At 33.3% G+C, this 21,592-nt stretch overlaps 2 protein-coding genes across 3 annotated transcripts in view; one reads left to right on the forward strand and one right to left on the reverse strand.

Annotated features, from left to right (window-relative positions):
- The first annotated feature begins 268 nt into the window (after positions 1–268).
- Positions 269–21,469, forward strand: GUF1 (GUF1 homolog, GTPase). The gene is made up of 17 exons (XM_032496888.1): positions 269–638; positions 2,407–2,518; positions 2,663–2,811; positions 3,091–3,171; positions 4,028–4,105; positions 5,804–5,887; positions 9,198–9,262; positions 9,786–9,989; positions 11,496–11,635; positions 12,761–12,884; positions 13,250–13,382; positions 14,055–14,198; positions 15,166–15,299; positions 17,631–17,732; positions 18,570–18,689; positions 20,277–20,313; positions 21,281–21,469. The coding sequence occupies exons 1-17, from the start codon at positions 474–476 to the stop codon at positions 21,416–21,418; spliced, it is 2,010 nt and encodes a 669-aa protein (XP_032352779.1). The 5' UTR covers positions 269–473; the 3' UTR covers positions 21,419–21,469.
- The window catches only part of GNPDA2 (glucosamine-6-phosphate deaminase 2), a 30,492-nt gene continuing 27,509 nt past the window's right edge, over positions 18,610–21,592 (reverse strand). The window contains exons 8-9 of one of the 2 annotated variants that reach the window (XR_004325975.1): positions 19,203–19,373; positions 18,610–18,739 (exon numbers count right to left, since the gene is read on the reverse strand). The gene's annotated coding sequence lies outside the window, so the exon portion shown is untranslated. Of the gene's footprint in view, positions 18,740–18,926; positions 19,374–21,592 lie in introns of those variants that run through there. The other variant, XR_004325970.1, reaches the window with a different exon arrangement.

Raw genomic sequence — 21,592 nt, forward strand, 5'->3', positions numbered from 1 at the left:
GATACATTATTGCAATACATTTTGCAGCCGGTTTCCACTCAGATGCACTTCAGTATTAGTGATATCACAGACGTGGAGAATACATCTTGACTTCTAGATTTTAAGACAGTTACCCCAGTATTTTGCTATCTAGTAGGAGGCTAAACCCCTCGGTTCTCCTAAAAGCACGACTAACTGTGCGCCCGAGAACTTCCCCTCGCGGGACTTCCTTATAGCTGCTTGCGGAAGCGCGCTGACGTCACGACGTCGTGCGTCGTGCGGACGTCGACGAGCCGCTCTGCGTCTCGGGTGTCCCGCCGGGGCCGCTAGTTGGGTGTTACGTTCAGCCTCACGTTTTCGTCTCCACTTCCGAAAGCCGGTTTGAATCCTGTCTGCCGGCCTCTAAAGGGGGCGTCTCAGAGAAAACCTGGACTGCGGGTGATGGCGCCCTCGCGTCGCGGGACCTTCTCCTGACGCCTCTGTCGCCCCGGGGGATGTGGAGTCTGGCGGGTCTGGGCTGGAGGCGCGGCCGCGCGCTCGCGACGCCGGCCACCCGGGCGGCGCGGCGGGGGCTGCTCGGGCCTCGCCCCACGCTGGCCTGCCCGACTGCGACCGGGTGCAGGGATCCGGGCCGGCGCTACAGCTCTGCCGGCCGCAAGGTGAGCGCTCCGTAGTTTCTCTGTAGCCGCGTGTTAAAAGTTGGTAGGGTGCTCCTGGCGACTTTGAAAAAGTGAAGGGCTCCCTGGCACTACTGTGAACGCAGGTGCGCCTCTGTAAGACGGGAGGTCTCGCAGCGCGGGCAGCGCGCGGGTTTCTGAGTTCACTGCTCACCGGTGCGACCTTGGGCGAGTCACGTCCTCACCTTCCTAATTTGTAATATGAGTAACTCCTTGATTGTTTATGCCAGGCACTGGTCTAAGTGTGTATTTAATTTTAAAAGCCTGTTGAGGAAGCTGCTAGTATAATCTCCATTTTCCTGCAATTTTTTTTGCCGTGTAACCTGGTAAAGTTACTTGACCTTTCTGTGACTGTTGCTAATAAAACACCGAATTGTTATTTGTGAGAACTGCACGATGTTAAGGCACAGAGTCCAGTATCTAGACTAAGAAGTGTCTGTGACTTAGCTTCTCTTTGTTTTATTATTTGATTTTACCTCAGCCAGAGCAAAACTGCATTTGTGATTCCATTCTTATGGTTGAATAAAGTGGGGTTCAGCAACACCAAAAACTATACCGTCAGATGACTATGAAGAGATGCAGTTTAGGCAGTGAACTAGTTGAAGGCAAATTATGAATAACTGGAAAAATAAAATGCTTTATGTGTTATCAGTTTGACCCTTTTCTAAAATATCTGTGGAATGTAAAATGGATTTATGTTGGAATTCAGAGTTCTTAAAAATGGTGCAGTATTGTATCTTGCATTGGGCGGGGGGAATCGACAGGGCAAACAAATTAGGTTTCGTTTTTTTGAAGAATTTCTTTCAGATGTAGTTAACACTTTTATTGTCTGTCTTGTATTGGAATATTTATTTAAAAAGGAAACTTAAGCTCAGGAGAATTGTGTATTGTTACTTCACTTTTTTTTTTGCCGATTGTGAAATACAAATTTAGCTTTGGAAAAGTGTAATGTTTAGAGTACAAAAAACTGACATTTTACTTAAATACTAATTTTTAGCAGCTTGCAGTGAGTCTTGTTAAAACATTGAGGTGTGTGTAGCTAAAAATCAGGAGTTAACATTTTAAAATATTTTGAAAATTTAGTTTATAAATAAGAACCTGTTTTTTTCCTGATGTTATTTATTTATTTATTTTTCCCTCTCTCCAGAGAAGTTGTGAAGTAACAAAATTGTATCTAAATTACCCCCCACCCTCCAGGAGAAAGAAGTATTTATTATTACTTGCACCATGTGAGGAGAACACTGGGGATCTTTCCCAAAGCAGTGTCTCCTAAACTAAAGTTTTGAAGTCTCTGTTAGGAGTCCAGATTTTTAAGTAGACCTGACTCTGGTGATTAAATGTGTGATGGGGCAAAAAACTTTCTTCTTCTCTTCCAGCTTTTCTGTAGCTTTTTGTTGCAAGAGGTTTTGTTCAACCAGGAGCTCTAATGCTATTCAGCAGTTCCAGGTTTCCTGTATTCTTCATTCATGAAAATACATTCAGTTCTTCATTGGCTTTCTAAGTGGTAGAAATATTATAAGGGACTTTTATTTAGCTGTATGGTCACCGTTGACAGTGAATTAGTTGATGTCCTGCTATAATCCAGTTGCTTGAAATATGAGTTTAGCCATATATTTCTTTATTGTCAGAGGAATAATATAAATAATATAAATGCTATAAATGAAATTGTTCAAAGAACACTGAAAAAAATCCTTTGATTTAGTATACTTGTTTCATATTGTCTAATGTAGTATTTCTCTCTCCTTTCTAGGAAAAAATTGATATGTCTAGATTCCCTGTTGAAAATATTAGAAATTTCAGTATCATTGCACATGTGGACCATGGCAAAAGTACTTTAGCTGACAGACTTCTGGAACTAACAGGTATTTTCATTTTATATTGTATACTTAATGGCATTGGGTGATAATTATTTTTTACCTTTTTAAAAAAAATCTTGCTTTTAATTTTATATACAGTATTGTCTTTTTAAAAGCTCAAAGAAATATCTATAAACATTTCTATTATAGGGACAATTGATAAAACAAAAAATAATAAACAAGTTCTTGATAAATTGCAAGTGGAACGGGAAAGAGGAATCACTGTTAAAGCACAGACAGCATCTCTCTTCTATAATTGGGAAGGAAAGCAGTACCTTTTAAATCTCATCGATACACCGGTAAGTTTAATACTATTTTTGTCTCTTGTTAAAGTCAGCCTGGTATTAATAGTGCAAACAAATCCTTTGCTGAGTTTTTGAACTGAACATTAAACACCTAAATTTACTTTGTGTCTTCTCAGTCTTCTTATATTAGTGTAAATTGTTTCACAAGCACAGGCTAAAAGAAAAACTTATTAAATTTTTATCAAGTGGAGTCCATAGGTTTGCCATAATGTCCGTCCGTAAAAAACGTTTAAACTCTAACATTTAGCGGTATCAATATTTTTTGTTTCTCAGGGCCATGTTGATTTTAGTTATGAAGTATCCAGGTCACTCTCTGCTTGCCAGGGTGTTTTACTTGTGGTTGATGCAAATGAGGTAGGTACTTTTATATGATGTGTCATGCTATTTGGTTGTTTCAAGGTTTTCCTTAAAATAGAATTTTGGAAATAGAATTTTTATGTTTGAAGAAGATAAGATTTATTTTATAACACAACCAAAATCATGTACTTTAGTCCTGTTAATTTGAAGTTTTATTACACTAAAGTGATCTATGAAATTGACTGGTTCATCCTTTAAGGATTTTTAAGTTGATCTGAGGAATTGTTCGATAGATTTTTGAAGTATGTCGTATTATACATACCTCCTACCAAAAAACTCAATTTTAAGCAGATCTTAATCTGAGGTTTCAGTTTTTACCAGAACTTGAAAATAAATCTTTATTTTTGAGGTCATTCTGGGTGTTTTTAAGGTAATAATTTGGGAAGTTAGGTTTAAAGAAACATGTCAATAACACTACTAAGTTCTTTTATAATATAAACGTAACCATAGAAACATACTCAGATGAGAATATAAGAGCTATCATACACTATTTAAAGTGAACTTTTGGTATGTTTCGGTTTCTCACAAACTCTTCATTCAAAACCCAAAGTTTTTTTTTCTGTGTTAAACTTTCCCTGATCCTGTCAGTTTCTCCCTTAATAGGCTTTGAGGACCTTGAGGGTACATGTTTCTCCACTCTTTTACCAGTGCGTAACACAGTGCCCTCCAAAAAATGTTTCCTGAACTGAAAGGAATTTTCACAGGGAATGATGCAGTTGCATGGTGGTATAGATACCATAGTTTGCCTTATACCTTTGCTCTTGATGAAGATGTGTGGAATGGTCTTGAATTACAACTTTTGTAATAGATGGAAAGGTGATCATCTTGGTATCTTGGTCTTGATTATTTTTAGGGTATTCAAGCCCAAACTGTAGCAAACTTCTTTCTGGCCTTTGAAGCACAGCTGTCGGTAATTCCAGTTATAAACAAGGTAATTACAATGAGACAAGAGTGCTATTTATTATTTTACTTTCTAAAAGTAAATTTAGTGTTTAGTCGAATTTGAATTTTCAACTATTCATTAAAAGGAGTTGACACTTAAACATCATGAGGGGTTAAAGGCACCAACCGCCTGTGCAGTTGAAAATCAACATATAACTTTTGACTCCCCACAAACTTTACTACCAATAACGTACTGTTAACTGAAGCCTTACCAATAATATAAAGTCTTTTAACACATACTTTGTATGTGTTACGTGTATTATGTACTGTACTCTTACAATAAAGTAAGCTAGAGAGAAAAAGTAAAGAAAATCGTAAAGAGAAAATAAGTTTACAGTATTGTATTTGATACTGTTTACATCATCAATTGATTTATTATTTCTGAGTACCTACATCAGTATTGTCTTGTGTGATACAAAACACTGTAGATATTATAATGTATTATTGACATTAGACATCAAAAATTAAAAGATAATGTGAAAAAGAAATCATGTTTATTTGCAGGTATAGTGATTCATGGATTGATAATGAAAAAGCAGCAATATAATTGCTTTATGCTTGTCTAGTGTAATCGATGATTGTTTCCCAGTAGCCTAGCCTATTCAGTAATGAATGAATTGTTACCAATTTTTATGGCATATAGTATCACAGTCATATATTACAGTTTTAGAAACATTGTTATGTTTTTTAAAAAACCACTTACCTGTGATGATAGGCTGATACACAGTTTCTCCAATTATGAGAGAGAGGCATACTGTATGGTAATACAATTTTTTGAAAGCAAAGTTATAAAACAGTAAGAAAACTAACATTATTAATTTTATATTAAATATCACTCATCTTATGCCTGTGTAGGAATAGGTTATTCCCCCACAATAAAAATCTTGCACATGATATACAGGTATATTTTTGTATATTTATGGAAAAAATCCATGTACAAGTGGACCTGCACAGTTGAAACCCTGTTATTCAAGAGTTAACTGTAAATTGGTGGGATTTATTTCTTTGAATTGCATGAGATAAAATTGGCATGTCAAACTCCTGTACCTTGGCATGTAGTTGAGAAGATGGTCTCCCTGAGTTACATGGAGTGATGGAGGGTTGTTTCTGTGGGAAAGAGACATGCAGGGCAGCCAAAATATTCTGTTAGACTAAACTATATAAAGGAAAAGAGGAAGAGCTTATGAACTAGGAGGAAACAGTGTAACACGGGAAACGTAAAGGTTAAGTGCTAAACTGAGCACTGTTGATAAAGTTTAATTCTTACATTTTAAAGTTAATTAATTAAGAATTTTAGTTAAAAATCTACATTGCATTCAGTTTTATTTTTTGATACTGGAGTTTAAAAGAAGCAAGGTTGCTCATACGTAAGACAGTTTGTTGTTGGTGATGTCTAACTTACAAAATTCGTTTGCATGGTGATGTTATTGAAATCTTCTGCCTTGAGTAGCTAACTGCCTAAATTTTTTTCTTATTTTGCTGTCTGCCCTCTATTTTCACTGGACATGCTTGTTAAAATTTTATTGCCTTTTTCTAGATTATTCTTATTTTAATACTTTTGAAAATAAAATTGTAGAGGGGTCAGTTAGATTAAAAGTGGATATACTTCAGACTATCTCCAAATATTATTAGTATGTAATACAGTTAATTTCAATATATTATGACATAATGAATTTTTTTTTTCAAGATAGATTTGAAGAATGCTGATCCTGAAAGGGTTGAAAAACAAATTGAAAAGGTGTTTGATATTTCAAGTGATGAATGTATTAAGGTAAAATACCTTTTTTTTTTTTTTGAAGACTTGGGTATACTTTCAAAAATATCAGATAATTGGTCTAGGTAAAATTTCATAGTTTTTGATAGCCCATCATTATAGTTTTCCAGAGTTCTTCTGCTGTTTCATTTGATCTTTGCCAAAAATTGTTATTACATGGTTAGGAATTACTTTTATGATACAGTTGAAAGAACTAAGGCTGAAAGATTTTATCATTTTCTTAAGATTGTAGATGTAGTTAGCTAATGTGCCAGGACTAAAATGTGGGTCTCCTTCAACTCTTTGCCGTATTATTTCTTGTATGCCATTTTACCTCTGTGGAAATATTCTCTTTAAAGAGCAGGGTCAGGCTAATTTCAAGGCATTTATACATATCATTCTTGGAAATAGATTTTATTTATATCAAAGTTGATACTATTTTATATTTGAATTTTTAAATTTACCTTTCAAACGTTGGTTGTTTTGGGTATTAAATAGCCACGACCCAACTGTGCTTTGTGCTACATGCTCGTGTAGTAAGTTTGTCAGTGTAATACTACAGTGTTTAGTTTCCACCTTCAATTTTTGATTTTTGAAAAAGGTTGTTTTGGCTGATGAAGTATTTTTTGGTTGGTTAATCTTAAACATTTAGATGATTATATACAACTTTGTAATAACTGGAAAAGCAGTAACTTTTCTTTCTTGGAGATATATATATAGAATTTAAGAGTTTTTATTATGAGGAGGGACTTCGTTATAAGGTAGTCCTGGAATTATGGTATGACTTGGATTACGTTATTTTAAACTATAATTAATTATTCAGATATTAATGAATCTTTACCAAATTCATTTGTCTACTGAGTGGTGTGTGCTAGCTAGGGGCACAGCAGTGAACAGTACAGACAAGACCACTGTCTTGTGTTTATGTTCTACTGGGGAGGCATTCATTAAAGAAATAAATAAAGAAGTAAATATAGTAATTATTGAATGAGACAGGTGTTGCCAAGGAAATTCATTCAACAGTGTATTGTTCCAGGTGGAATTACTGTACTTAATAGTGGAAAAATCTTTTTTCTCAAAAAGGTGCTATGATGCAGAGAAATTTAGGGAATTCCTCTCTGACGAACTGAGACTTAAAGGAATGAAGAGTTAGGAGAAATGCATTCCTGGAAGAGGAAACATGTCATGTTTGGTATGTTTAAGGAAGAGAAAGGAATCAACTTAGATGAGATGGTTTTGTAGGGATAGGCAGGAGTCAAGTCATGCTAGACATGTGCTAAAGAGTTTGAAAATTATTTTAAGATAATGAAAGGATTTTAAAGCAAGAGAGGAAAATAAACTGATCATTCAGTTTGTTTTATAGAGAATGGATTAGAAAAGGGTAAGAGATGGGGAGAAACCAGCTTGCAGTGATAGCCCAGGTGCAAAATGGTGATGGCTAAGTATGTGATGCTGATGTTGGAGAAGTTGGCAAATTTCATGTATGTTTTGTGGATACAGTAGATTTTGCTGATATGTTACATGTAAGGAAACAACGTAAAGAATCATGGAGGCTTTAGGTTTGAGCACCGACTTTGGGTTTGAGCACCTAGTTGAATACTGGTATTTATTAATATGGCAAGGACTTGGGGAGGAACAGATTAAGTGGGAAAATGAAAAGCTCTGTTTTGGACATAGTGGGTTTGAAATGTCTATTAAACATCCAAGTAGAGATATTGCATAAATCTACAATTCTGACATTTGGGGAGAGGGCTGGGTCAGAGATATTTAGGAATCATTAGTATGTATGTGGTATTGAAGCCATGAGAATGGTTGCCACTTCCTGAGGAGAAGGTGTAGCTAGAGAAGAGGTGCTGAAAGTCAGACTATATTATTGTCAATTTGCAGGGTATTACGAGTAAGAACTTGAGAAAGATTAGAGAGTGGGATTCAGAACAGAAGTATGCAAGGATTTCAGAGAAGTGGAAATACAGATTGTAACAGGAGAGAAGGTAAAGAGATTGTGGATATGGGTGTAGATGGATTTGTATATTTGGGTAAAAGAGTTTTTGATATTTTCTGTTTCCTTAAATGAAATAAGAGGAAAAGTCATCAACTGAAAGTGAATCGACGGGAGTGGAAAATGTGTGGATTGAAAAGGAAGGTGATGTGAGTTATCTTAACAAGTGGTGATGTGAATTTAGTAAGGGGCGTGTCCTGGGACTGCCAGGAAGTGTTAACTGCACATTGAAATTCATGAATTCACAAACCAACCAGATCAGTTCCTTTTCTCTAGTAATGTTAAGTTGCTCTGATTATAAGCATAGAAAAGACACACAGTTGGATAGAGTCACAGTCTAGGTTTTACCAACTACTTAAGATGGAGAATAGAAAGTGGTTGAACAGAGTGATTATTAGTGGACTGTGGAGTCTCAGCCGGGAAAGGAAGCAGAGGGGCCAATGGATAATGAAAAAAAAAAAAAAAAACTAGTCCATTCAGTGGATTAGAGGTTGTGATCTGAAAGGATTGTTACAAAGAATGGACTAGAGTCTAAAGCAGTGATTGTCATGAGGAGGCAGTTGTGTCCCTCCAGGAAATACTTGGCAATGTCTGGAGACCTTTTTTGTTGTTACACTGGGGGACAGGTGCTACTGCCATCTTGTGGGTAAAGATTCCATGGATGCTGTTAAGCTTCTTGTAATGCACAGAAGAGCTTCCAAAACAGAATTATCTAGCCCGAAGTATCCTTAGTGCTGAGGTGTGAGGCTGATCTAGAAGGAGTTTAGAGGGTAAGAAAAACTTGATTTAGCGAATTGAGTTTGAAATCAGGATTTCAGACAGTCCAATTACTGGTAATGACAAAGGTCAGACACGTGTGTGTGTCTTTTGGCCTGCTTTTTCTGTATGAGAGCAGTAGTCATAATATGCCCTATTTGCCATGCATGTATATTTTTATCCATGCAACAACCTTGAGATTCAGGTAAAATGTGAAAAATCATTTTATTCATCAGATGAACTTGAAACTTTATGTTATGTATTGGTCAAAGTCATATGTTACATGTAGAGTTATGATTATAACCCAGATTTTTGTGAACTCTTGGTCCTTTGCTCTTTCAATATCATAATCAGAATGCTCTTATGATTTAATCCAAGAACTAGAGAATCATCTAACTAGTGAAGAGCATTTATCAATCTATTATATGCTTTGTGCTTCCTTTTACTGTGTTCTCCAAGCAAATCAATAACTTTTAGAATTCTTTCTTTTTTTCTGATCGTAAAGCTCAGTTACCAGGATAAAAAAGTAGTCTTAACTTTAAATGTTTATTGTTTTCATGTACATATTTTTAGATTTCTGCTAAACTTGGAACAAATGTTGAAAGTGTTCTTCAGGCAGTCATCAAACGAATACCCTCGTAAGAATTTTGCTCTTTTTATTCTATTCATTTATCTTTAATAGTACAAAGTCCATTAATTTTATCTGTTATTTTAGCTTAGAAGCTATGGCAAATATACTCTTTGTGGTCAGTGAGAATTTTTTATTTTTTTTATTTTTAGTAATACATAGAAGGCAAATACAGTACAGAAAAATCAAAAAACAAGGATGATAGGGATTTCTTAACAGTCGTGTTAATAGACTTGAAGACTTTGGTAATTACTGTTTTTTGCTTTAATATTGAACATAAATATTTCATCAGTTTCATAAGTAATTTTAAAACACTCATTTAAAATGTATTTAAAACGTGAGTTTGAATTAAAGCTAATATAAATATAGGTATTGTATCTTATTTTATAGAAGGGTCTTTATTTTGATCGTCAGTTATTAACTTTTCTCAAATACTAAAATAAATTAAGCATAAAATTTGGCTTCAAAATAGGCATTTTATTAAGATTTTAATTTATTATGTGTATGTTTGTTTTTTACTTACTTTTTAATAGTCCTAAAGCACATCAAAAAAATCCCCTGAGAGCTTTGGTATTTGACTCCACCTTTGATCAGTATAGAGGTGTGATAGCTAATGTGGCATTATTTGATGGAGCGGTTTCCAAAGGAGATAAAATTGTATCTGCACATACTCAAAAGACATACGAAGTTAATGAAGTAGGAGTTCTGAATCCTAATGAGCAGCCAACTCATAAACTGTAAGTAATCTGCGTTAGTAATTAAAAGACACTTGCACATGTTTCTGTTTCTGCCTTTCTCAACTTGGTATGCTTAGCATGCTCCCAGTTTGATAACAGGAAAAAAAAGCAAAGATTATTTAATGCACTACATGGTGAACGCTATTTCAAAAGGAATCTCATGTGTGAGGGGGAGTAGGAATTTGATATATATATTTTTTATTCCTTTGACTAGCTATAACTGATTTTTTGATCTGGTGCAGATTGGGTCCTACATGATGGATTTGATGAGATAGTGAAAGAGGTAGTTCTCTCATCTATATCCATATCCACACTGGGTATCACTTTTTGGCATTTAATTTTTTTTATAATTAGATTTTTCAGCATAAACGTAGTGAAGAAAATTTGATAACGATTTAGTGTGGAATTCATGGTAAAACTTTGATTAGAGTTCATGGCATGTGGAGTTAAGTAAGGTTAGTGTACATTACAAAAGTTGAGTTCTGAGCTCATTTATAAAACATATTTATTGAGTGTTTATTCCATCGGTACTCCAGGTACTGATGAGATAGTTTCCTCTGAGCACGTAGTCCTCTGAGGACGTAGTCCTCTGAGGTCTTTGTTTCCTATTTGTAAAATTTTACATATTAAACCAGGTGACTATATAAGGTCACAGTTGATGGTTTAATGTTGTATGTCTAAAACTAGCACTATTTTGTCATTTTATATTTAGTTGAAAATCATAAAGTATCTTTTAATTTTACTCAGATATTTCTAAATCCTGTCCATATTCTTATTTAGTTACTTACTGAAGTATAGTTGATTTCTAGTATTATGTTAGTGTTAGGTTTACAGCATTGTAATTCAGTATTTTTACAGACTATATGCCATTAGAAGTTATTACAGGACAATAGCTATAATTCTCTGTGCTTTAGAAAGTCTGTCTATATTCTGTGACATTTATATTGACCATTAGTGCATCTTCAAGGAAATTTGCTTTGGGAAAAAAAAAACAAAAACAAAAAAACTAAGATAAAACTCTGAAACCTTGGGATTTACTCTTTTTCTGCAAGAGGCAAATCAGAGAAGAATCAGATCCGTTGAGAGTTGACATTTTTCTGCTTGATTAAAAGAAAATAGATACATATTTTTTTCTTTTAAAGAACATTTGTAATACAATTTACTGATAAAATAGACATTTCAAAAAGTGGTTTTTGTTTCTGCGCTTCTCAGTTTCACTGTGTTTACATTGTATTTTAGAAGCTGTTGTTTAATATGCAAAGGGGGCAGAGTCATGAAGAAGGCCCTAGGCTTGTGTGGCAGAGGTCCTTGGTAATGGATTGTAAGGCATGGTATGTTCTTTTGCTGACAATCCTTACAGTTGAGGGTTGATATGTAACACTTATTTCCAGTTTGATGAAGTTTTGTTTGGAAAGGGTGATCATTTCTTGGAAAGGCAGAGCTGATTGTGAGGATGCACTTGAAACATTGAAACAGTAAATATTTCTACATAATAATTTTATTTAGATATGCAGGCCAGGTGGGCTATCTGATTGCTGGGATGAAAGATGTCTCTGAAGCACAAATAGGAGATACATTATATTTACATAAACAACCAGTGGAACCCATGCCTGGGTTTAAATCAGCGAAGCCAATGGTATTTGCAGGTGAGGAGCTCACTTATTCAAAGGATAAGGGCCAATTTACTCTGTAAATTGAAATAAAAATTATTAGAAATACTCCTTTTGAAAAACAGCTAATTCCAGGATAATCTGCTTCTCTTAATTGGCTTTTTTTGTGGGTGTGCTATTTACATATCAGTTAATTTCATATGTGTAGTGAAACTTTATATGGGAGATCATTTCCTAAATTTTTTTAGGACTTCTTAAGAAATAAGCTCTTGAGAAAAAAGCTCTCACATATGGAAGAGCATAGTAATATGAATTTCCTTCTTGTTTCACTAAAGAGTGGGTTATTATATTTGAAACACTTTTCTAATTAGGATGTTTTTATTACTAATTATCAGTGACATTTCCTGAGTGCCTTCCCCTTTGCTGGCCTTTCTTCACTGCTGTATTGTGCTAGTGCAGACATGGCAGGGAATAGTGTCACCTCACAGATGTATAACTTCAGAACCTTTTACTTCTGTGTGGTATTACAGACATTTGAAAAAGGAGGACCTGATTGAAGGTCATGAAGTTACTCTGTGCTGGGTATCCAAATCCTTATTTTCTCCCTTTAGTGTCTCTCACTGGGAATTATGAATTTTGTTTACTATGCTGCCCTCCCTCGTTCCCTCCTCTCCTATTTACGCAAAGTCAGTCATTTGGATTTTGGAGGACTTAAGAGGTGAGGACTTGGATATGAGATGATAGAGAATCTGATGAGTCCTTAGTTTTTGTTTTCGTTTCTACTTCTATTTTTTTTATCTGCTAATGGAGTGGTTGTGGTATGTCTTGCACTTTTGTTTCTTGAAATAAACACAATATATTTTTCTGGTAGGCCTAAATCCTGTAGTTCTTTTTTGTTTTTTCTATATTTTTTGCAAAAGGAAAAGCATTGCTTTGAGTGTGAATCTGGTGGTAAATTCATAAAGCTATGAAACTTGCAAGATACTTTGAAGCCAACGTAACTTAATATTCATGGTTTTCTTCATAAACCAGTATCTTGATCACTGAAAGATAGGAAAGTAATTTAAAAGCTAAATGATTATTTTTGAACTTGGCAGCAGTTTGTATTAAATTTTCTGTGCCGCTTTTTACATGTAATAATTAGAAACATTGTGTCCCCAGGGATGTACCCTGTAGACCAGTCTGAATATAATAACCTGAAGAGTGCTGTAGAAAAGCTGACTCTGAATGATTCCAGTGTGACAGTTCATCGGGATAATAGCCTTGCTCTAGGTGCTGGCTGGAGGTAAGGTTCAGTTATGTTGTAGAGTCCCATCTTTATTGAAAAGTAAAGTTTAAATGGTTTATTACTCTTGAACATTTCTGAAGATAAGTTCATATTAGTGTACAGTGAACTAAAACAATGTCTACCTGTTTCTTGCTGTGGATTCTCTCTATACTCTCTGGGTAAGTTTTATAGCATTTTAAATAGAACCCCAGTGGAAGATCTGAACATTACTTAGTGAGATTATGCTGGCATTTAATTATGATGTCAATTGATGGAATGACTCTTGATTCCACCCCTCTCCCACAAAATAACAATATATTCATCAAAGAAAATAGAGCCCATGGGACATAAACATTTTGGAGTTTGGCTTTTTCTCCCCACAGATTAGGATTTCTTGGACTTTTGCATATGGAAGTTTTCAACCAGCGACTAGAGCAAGAATATAATGCTTCTGTTATTTTGACAACTCCTACTGTTCCATATAAAGCTGTTCTTTCATCAACAAAATTGATAAAGGTACTCTTCTGAGCCAGCATACAAAGGAAAATTAAATAGTGTGTGTGTCTTTATGTATATGCAGAATGCAAAAGAAACTTTTTAGAACCCCAGTAGCTGACTGTTAAAACAAATGTACACTGTACTTCAGTTTTTTAAAAAAACTAAACATTTGTCGATTAGTAGTAATAAAAAGTGAATCACCTAATGACTAATGATGGAGAAGTTACTTGAGAACTAATTTGTGCAGTATTTATACGAACCTGGTAAAATCTCCACATTATCAATACTAGTCTGTTAGTAAGGTGAAAAGTAGAATTAGTAATGAAAATACTGTTCTAAATTTAGTGGAAAGATGAATATAATTTTGGTCATAAGTAATTTATCTTTTGAAAAGTGATGCATTCATTCCTACATGACTAGGAAATTTTAGATTTCAAGTTAATGATAGAGACAATATTGTATTCCATCTAAGTGGCAATCTGTTCATTTTAAACAAATACTAACTTTGGCAACTAAGTATTTTCCAACAAAATTAACTTACAGTGCCTTATAAAGGGCAGATTAAAATGTATTCTTACATCATTTTTTTCCTAAATGGTACATGAAATGTGTTTGGTAAATGTCAGTAATGTGGATACATTAATAATTGTTATTAAATGATCACAAATCAATGATTTTTCTTATTTTTAGGAATACAGAGAAAAGGAAATTATAATCATCAATCCTGCACAATTCCCTGATAAATCAAAAGTGGTAGAATATTTGGAGCCAGTTGTTTTGGGCACAATTATCACACCAGATGAATATATTGGAAAAATAATGATGCTTTGCCAGGTAATAAATGTAATACAGTTTAATACAAAAGTAAATTTTAGTCTTTTCTAAAGAGGGGACTCAGTTCAGGTTTTGAAAGGTTTCTCTCTGTAGAGCACATTGAATTTAATAAAAGAATATTCATAAAGATCTACCTCTTCATATATTTTATGTATCTATACATGTAGATATAGATACATATACTTAAATTATTTTGATTTTTAAAGAAGAAAATAGAACCAAATTTTCGATCACTGTACTACTAGTTTACTGAATTGATATTTTAGCCTTAAAGGAAAGAAATTTGATGTCTTTTTATCCTGAGTAGCTAAAAACATAATTTCCTTTAGCCTTTTTGAGTATTTGAAATTGAACATCGTTTGAAAGATAATTATAGTATTTCAGAGACCTTTGGAAAGTATTCCCAATTTTCCTTTAGTTCTTGCCACATTGTAATAAATGACTTAATTTGTAAATTTGATATAATGTAGTCCTCAAAAATTACCTATTTGAAATATTCTGACACATATTGGAAAGTACTTTCAAATGATGACTAATGGACTTGAATTTTAATTCTGTTCTCACATACAAAAAAAGTTAACTTTGATCACTCAATTTCTCTGAATGCTAAACTTCTTTTATTTGTAAAATAAGAAATTAGAACTTCGATTTTATCTGTAGCTGTTTTGATTTATTATTAAATGAAACTGTATAATTAAGAAAGATAAAATTGTTAGATAAAGACAAAGGATTAAAAGTTCTGTTAGCAAGTATATTGTAATTCAAATACAAAATGGTTTTCCCTGTATTATAAATATTGATCAGATATTTTTACTAGACCATTAAAGACATATTCCTTCACTTTGCCCATTCTTTATTAGGATTTGTAAGGAAATCTTAAGTTGATAATTGACATCTGTCTGTGTTCATCAAATAAATCATTATTGGGATAAGTTATCATTAAATACATTTTTTCTTCCGTTTTTAGGCTCGAAGAGCAGTTCAGAAGAATATGATGTTTATTGATCAAAATAGAGTTATGCTTAAGTATCTCTTCCCTTTGAATGAAATTGTGGTGGATTTTTATGATTCTTTGAAATCCTTGTCTTCTGGATATGCTAGGTAAAAATTTAATGGGAAACTGAGATACCTGGATAGTCTTTTGAAATATTGACCAGCAAGAGTATGCTAATAACTTCACTTATTTGATAATGTAAACTTTCTTGAAGATGGTTGAGAATCATACTCAAAACTTGGAGCAACTTTATAGGTGTTACAGAGTACTTGTAATTTGCTTAATGGAAGAAAGAATTCCTTTGAGTCATCAAACTATTACCCTTTTCTTAATGAAAAAAATTATAGTGCCCTCTTCATGAAATATGTATGTTGATTAAAAAGTATACATAATTTTAAAAGGCTACTGTGACCTCAGGGGCACTTTTAAAATGTATTTGTATGTTATAATCCTAGGAGCCATTTGTATATATTCAGACATTTAGAAAATAGAAGTATATATTTTGTTTGTAAAAAATCCTAGGTGTGCCCCTGTATTTGTGAACACTGCAATAACTTGATCTTGCCAGGAATAAGTGGTCTGCATTAAGAAAACCATTGTCTTACCCCATAGGAGTACATGGAGGAGGAGCCTGATAAAAGTGAAGGAAGAGTTAATATTAAATAACAAAGAACTCAGTGCATGGCATTTTGGGAGTATTTTTTGTTGGGGCAGATAACTCTAGTTGCCATAAGTATCCTAAAATCTTACATTACTGGATAGCATATACTAGTGTCTAAAGGAAATATAATGGGGAAGTAGAGGGAAAAGTTAATGTTCACATCTGTAAAACACATGCATACATGGGCAGGCATATTTGAAATTAGCATTGAAAGGATAATTCCAGTGCTAGACGGCCATACTGCAGTGACCTGGAAGTTTACTTTATGAAATGAGCTTCTAGGTGAAGAGAGTCAGCATAACTCAGGATAGAAAGGAATCTTCTTTATGTTCTTTTGTGCTGAGAATTTTTTTTTTTCTACTTTGTCACCCAGTTATTTTTCTTATTTCCTTCGGATGAGATCTTGAGGAAATAAGTAGCAATATAATTTAAAATAAAATGAATTGAGGCAGCATGTTGTTAAACAATTACTATTATGATTACTAAGTGTTTATAACATTTTTAACAAAAGTTTGTGCATTCTAGTTTGCATTTGAATACCACTTTCTGGGTGAAGTGGTCTTAAAATCTTTTAGCTTAGAAACTTAAATGTATTTTGCATTAAGTGAGAGAACATGGTTTATTATGAACTGTGTAAAAGTAAAATAATTCCAGCTTCCAAAGTTAAGGTAATTCTTATGTTTTAAGAATGCACATGGATATTTTTTCATATTTTTGAAAATTGAAATTCTAAAATTTTTTGAGCACAGAACAAGGTGAACATCTGACTGTAAACAAAGTGAACGTCTAAGGACTATGTCTGTTTTCTATCTCTCTGTATTCTGTATAGTCCTTAACATGGTACTTTTCATGTAGTACATGCTTAATGGTATTTGTTGGAAAAAAGGAAGGATTTTTGGCGATGCTTCAGGCAGTAATCTGGTTTTAGAGAGTATTGGGGTCACCTTGTGACCTTCCTGCTGAAAACCTTTAGAAGCCAAACATTTGCAACTCTAGGCACCAGTTTGTTTTAAAATTAAGGCAGTAAGAATACACGTTCTTGTTCACAGTTGCAAAGACATGTAAGCATAATTTAAATTTTTCTTATCAGACTTCAGTTTTAAGTTAAACTTGTTTGTTTTAATTAGCATTGTAAGCTTTGACCATATTGTTAATAATAATAGCTGAAACTTACTAAGTACTTAAATGTGCTAAGCTCTGTTCTTAGCACTTTTTATGTACTAGGCACTGTTCAAGTTTTTACATGTATGAACTCATTTCATTCTCAAAAAGCCCTGTGAAGATTCATACTGAAGAGCCATATATGAAATTCAGAATTCTCATTTATGAACGACTTTATCAGTGCCATAGTATTTATTTACCTGGTAATAGAAAACTAAACAGAAACCCAACTCTTGAGTCTGAGAATGATCCACTAATATATTGTTTTCTACAGCGAGCCAGCTGCTAGGAGGGAACATTGAGAAGGTGACATTTGCTTTCAATGATCCATTTTCCTAGCCTGGCTTAATTTCTTTCCTTCCCATAGTGCAGCATGTTCTCCTTGATTTTGTATCTCATTTCATAAATGTAAAAAGGTGAGTAAGTTTGTTCTTTGCTGTGGTCATTTAGATCCAGTCATCTGAAATGTACATGTAGTATTTTGTTGGAAAGTTAGATCTTTGATGGGGGTGGTGGAAGGGTATGAGAGGAGACAGAAAAAAGATATTTTGAAAAGAAAAAAATTTAATTTCTTGGGAAATATAATGTTTATCACTTGGACATTTTTCCTTGTTAGTTTTGATTACGAAGATGCAGGCTACCAGACGGCAGAACTTGTAAAAATGGATATTTTGTTGAATGGAAATATTGTAGAAGAGCTAGTAACTGTTGTACACAAGTAAGTCAAATAGAAACTAATCATGGGATGTGAAAGTAACCACTCTTGACATGTTTTCATTTAACTGTCAGTTGCTCATTTTTACTTGACAGCTACATTTTGAAAAATTAAAGTAATTAAATTACCATGTACTAGTTTTTCCTTCCATTCTTTTCCCAAGCTTCTCTTTCCAAACTGTTAAAATATAAAAGAATAGAATTAATTATAATAGCCAAAAAGAATAATGTCATGGAAGGAAATGTTTCCCTTATCAGGTAAGACAAAGTAAATGTTTTTTAACATTTTATTTATGTATTTCTTTAATTGTATTTTAACGTTTATATTTTATAATAATGAAAAATGAAATCCCCTACATGTTCAGGAAATAGTTGATTGGTTAATATAAATTATGGAGCACCCATATAATAATTTATCTTAAGCCACTAAAACTATATTGTCCAGTAATATTTAGTGACATAAAAAATGTATTAAATAAAAAGGTAGAATATATCATAGCAGTATGTCACAAGCTGTAAAAGGTAATTAAATATGTATGCAGAAAAATAACTAGAAGAATGGAAATGTGTTTAACAAACATTCTAAGATGTTTAACAGCGCCATTCTGAGGGTAGGGGAAGGACCTCAAGAATGGTTTTTATTCTTAATGTTTCTCTAGATTTTCTGTTATAGATCATGTTTTTGCAGTATGATTTAGAGAGTAAGTGAAGTTTATGATAAATATGTTCATTTGTACCTCCTTAAGAAATCACCTTAAATTGATTATGTATATCAATTAGAAAGCTATTTTAATTATTCTTATTTGGGATATGTGAAAAGTTGAATTTTGTCCTTTCTTAGAGACAAAGCGCACACTGTTGGCAAAGCCATATGTGAACGTCTGAAGGATTCTCTTCCTCGGCAGCTGTTTGAGATAGCAATTCAAGCTGCCGTTGGAAGTAAAATCATTGCAAGAGAAACGTGAGTTGAAATTCATTTTTGTTCCCTGGTTGGTTTTAGCAGTGATATACCTAGAAAAATGAAAGAATATTGAAAAATTTAATTTGACATTGGCCTAAACTTTATTTCTACTTATAAAAACACTAATCTGACTCTTAATTCCACTAACCTAAGTAATGACTGTTACTTTGAATTACTTATATGACACTTTTGGGTGATAATTATTTACATTAATATAACTTACATGGGTTTGAGAAATTTTATTTGCATTCATTTTATTGAATGACCCCACTGAATTTCCTGGGTAATGGATTTCTGTAGTTTTTGATTTTTTTTTAATCCCTTTAATTAATCGGAACCAGAATTTAAAAGGTTTTGGAGATATTTTTCCAAAAGATAAAACTACATTATGATTTTTACTTGCATTTAATATCACTTCCTTAGAGCTAGTTAGGTTGTAAATTGGAAAGGTGAGAGAAGAATGCTGATACCATGTTAGGCTTTGGGAGTTTGCATTCTAGATTAGGGACTTACCATGTGATACAGCAGACATGGTGATAGGCTACTCAGTGTAGGAAACACTATAGTCTTTCATGAAACGTGATGTATAAATCAGAACATGGAATAAGCTGCACTCCTAGTAACAGTAAGTGCAGAAGTATCTTGTAGCATTTCTCATTTTGTTTCCTTGATGATCTTAAGACTCTGGAAAGTCAGAATTATCTTAGTTGGAAATTGCTATTCAAGTCTAGCTTAACCCAAACCTAATATATCAGTAGTGGTGAAATACAACATCATTTTTATATACAGTCTTGGGATAAATGTTATGCCTCTATTTGCAAAGAATTTCATTTCCTAACAGCATTTTGCTATAGTTATTTTGTGTTTCATGAATACTCAGATATTAGAATGGTGTTGGTAACCAGGGAACATCCAGGAAAGTGCAATTTAAAATAATTATTACCAAGTATCATTCTAACTTAAATGTGTTGGGGTAGAGAATACCTTAAAGAAAAAAAATTTTATATCTTCTTATGGAATACATAAAAATGCAGCTATTTTCAAATTTTTGATCCTCTAAATTTTTCAGATAAATTATAAAAATAGATTAATTATAGCTGCTTAGATGGATATCGTTTATTGTGAAATGGGTTTTATAAAAGTAATATGTTTTTCTTTATATTCCTTAGTCACTCTTGACTCACAATCAGAGTTAGTAATGAGATAATAATGATTTTAAATTAATTTTTTTAGAAATAGTAGTGGTAGTAGTATTTTTAGGTTGAACTGGAAATGACCTTGTATAATTCTTGTAATTAAGATCACACCATGCTCGAATTTGGCCTCATCAAGACTACCCACAAGCCTTGACCTTTTTTTATTCTTAAAGTATATATTGATAGTCATGTTGAATTCATTTTGTTTTGTACTGATTACATGAAAATAAATACAATAGCATTTGAGCTATCTAATTATTTGCTTATGGCAATTTTACATGGGTATGACTTGATCTTAATATCCTTAGTAAAGAGAAGGTTGTTTTTTGAAATAAGTACTTTTAACTGGTATAATTAAGTTACGTACAGATACAAATTTCCTCTTTTACAGTGTGAAAGCCTATAGGAAAAATGTTCTGGCAAAATGCGTACGTATATGCACATGTTTCACTTTGTTAACGATGTATCTATTTTGTACGTTTAAAATCAAGTGGGGAATACATACATTGGTTTCCATTGTTGGTTTTTATAATACCCTTTATTTCATGCCCACATTTTCTTTTTTTGTTTGTTTCTTTTAGGTTTTTTTGGGGGGGAGGGAAGGCAATTAGGTTTACTTATTTATTACTATTTTATTTAATGGTGGTACTGAGGATTGAACCCAGGACCTCATGCATGCTAAGCACTCTATTCTACCACTGAGCTCTACCCTCCCCCACGTTTTCTTTTTAAATAGGTAAATTTCAGCTTGACCATACTGATAGCATATTCATTTTGATCACATTCTTAAATATTTCCCATCTTACTTATAAAAATTTCCTTATATGCAATACTACCCAAGAACCTTTTGTAACAATTATGATCAGGATAAAAGTTCTATTGATTTAATACATAAGGAAAGATTTTAAAGACAATGACTGTTTTACAAAGGGAATTGAAATTGAAATCCATCTCTCTCACACTGCCAAGTTTACTATTTCATCTCTTTTATAAAAATGATTCTTAAGTCCGTTATTATGAGAATTAAATCATAAATGCTTTTTCTAGGGACTGGCACATTGAAGCCTAGGTGAGTTCCTGTATCAGACTACACTAGGTAGTCCAGAATTTCAAGCCCTTGAATCAGTAAGGAGATTGATAACTCTTCTTGTACATGCATCCTGGGTTTCCTTGAGGATCTTTATCTCTATCTTAAAAAAATAAAGCCTTTATCATTCTTTGAGAAGATAGTAAAATTAGGCTCTGCTAGGAAGGGGATTGGAGGTAATTCTGCAGATGTCTACTTCATGGGTAATAATTGTAAGGTGCTTATAATTGTACTGCTGTGTCTAGGTAATTGTAGGATTATTTTCTGTGGAGTGATTTGGATTTCCAACTTTTTAAATTTTGTTTCAGTATGGTGGTGATATTACCCGAAAAATGAAACTTTTGAAGAGACAAGCAGAAGGAAAGAAAAAACTGAGGAAGGTTGGCAATGTTGAAGTTCCAAAAGATGCTTTTATAAAAGTTCTGAGAACACAATCTGATAAATAATTGATGGGAAAATATAAGGAATTTTCATAAATTAAAAATTGTGTATCCTTTAATTTTTCTTAGTAATTTATATGTTGAACACAATGGAATTAAAATTAGAAAATTTGCTTGATACTTTCAAGGTTTTCAAGTTTTAAATAACCTCTTGGTTTTTCTTAGAAAGAGAGTAGTGGG

The sequence above is a fragment of the Camelus ferus genome, chromosome 2 (assembly GCF_009834535.1).
Source record: "Camelus ferus isolate YT-003-E chromosome 2, BCGSAC_Cfer_1.0, whole genome shotgun sequence".
NCBI classification, from domain to species: Eukaryota; Metazoa; Chordata; class Mammalia; order Artiodactyla; family Camelidae; genus Camelus; species Camelus ferus.

Coding starts and splice junctions, on each gene's coding strand:
- GUF1 (XM_032496888.1), top strand. CDS start 474: ATGTGGAGTCTGGCGGGTCTGGGCTGGAGGCGCGGCCGCGCGCTCGCG. Junction 2,812..3,090: donor TAAATCTCATCGATACACCG/GTAAGTTTAATA, acceptor TTTGTTTCTCAG/GGCCATGTTGATTTTAGTTA. Junction 9,263..9,785: donor GTCATCAAACGAATACCCTC/GTAAGAATTTTG, acceptor ACTTTTTAATAG/TCCTAAAGCACATCAAAAAA.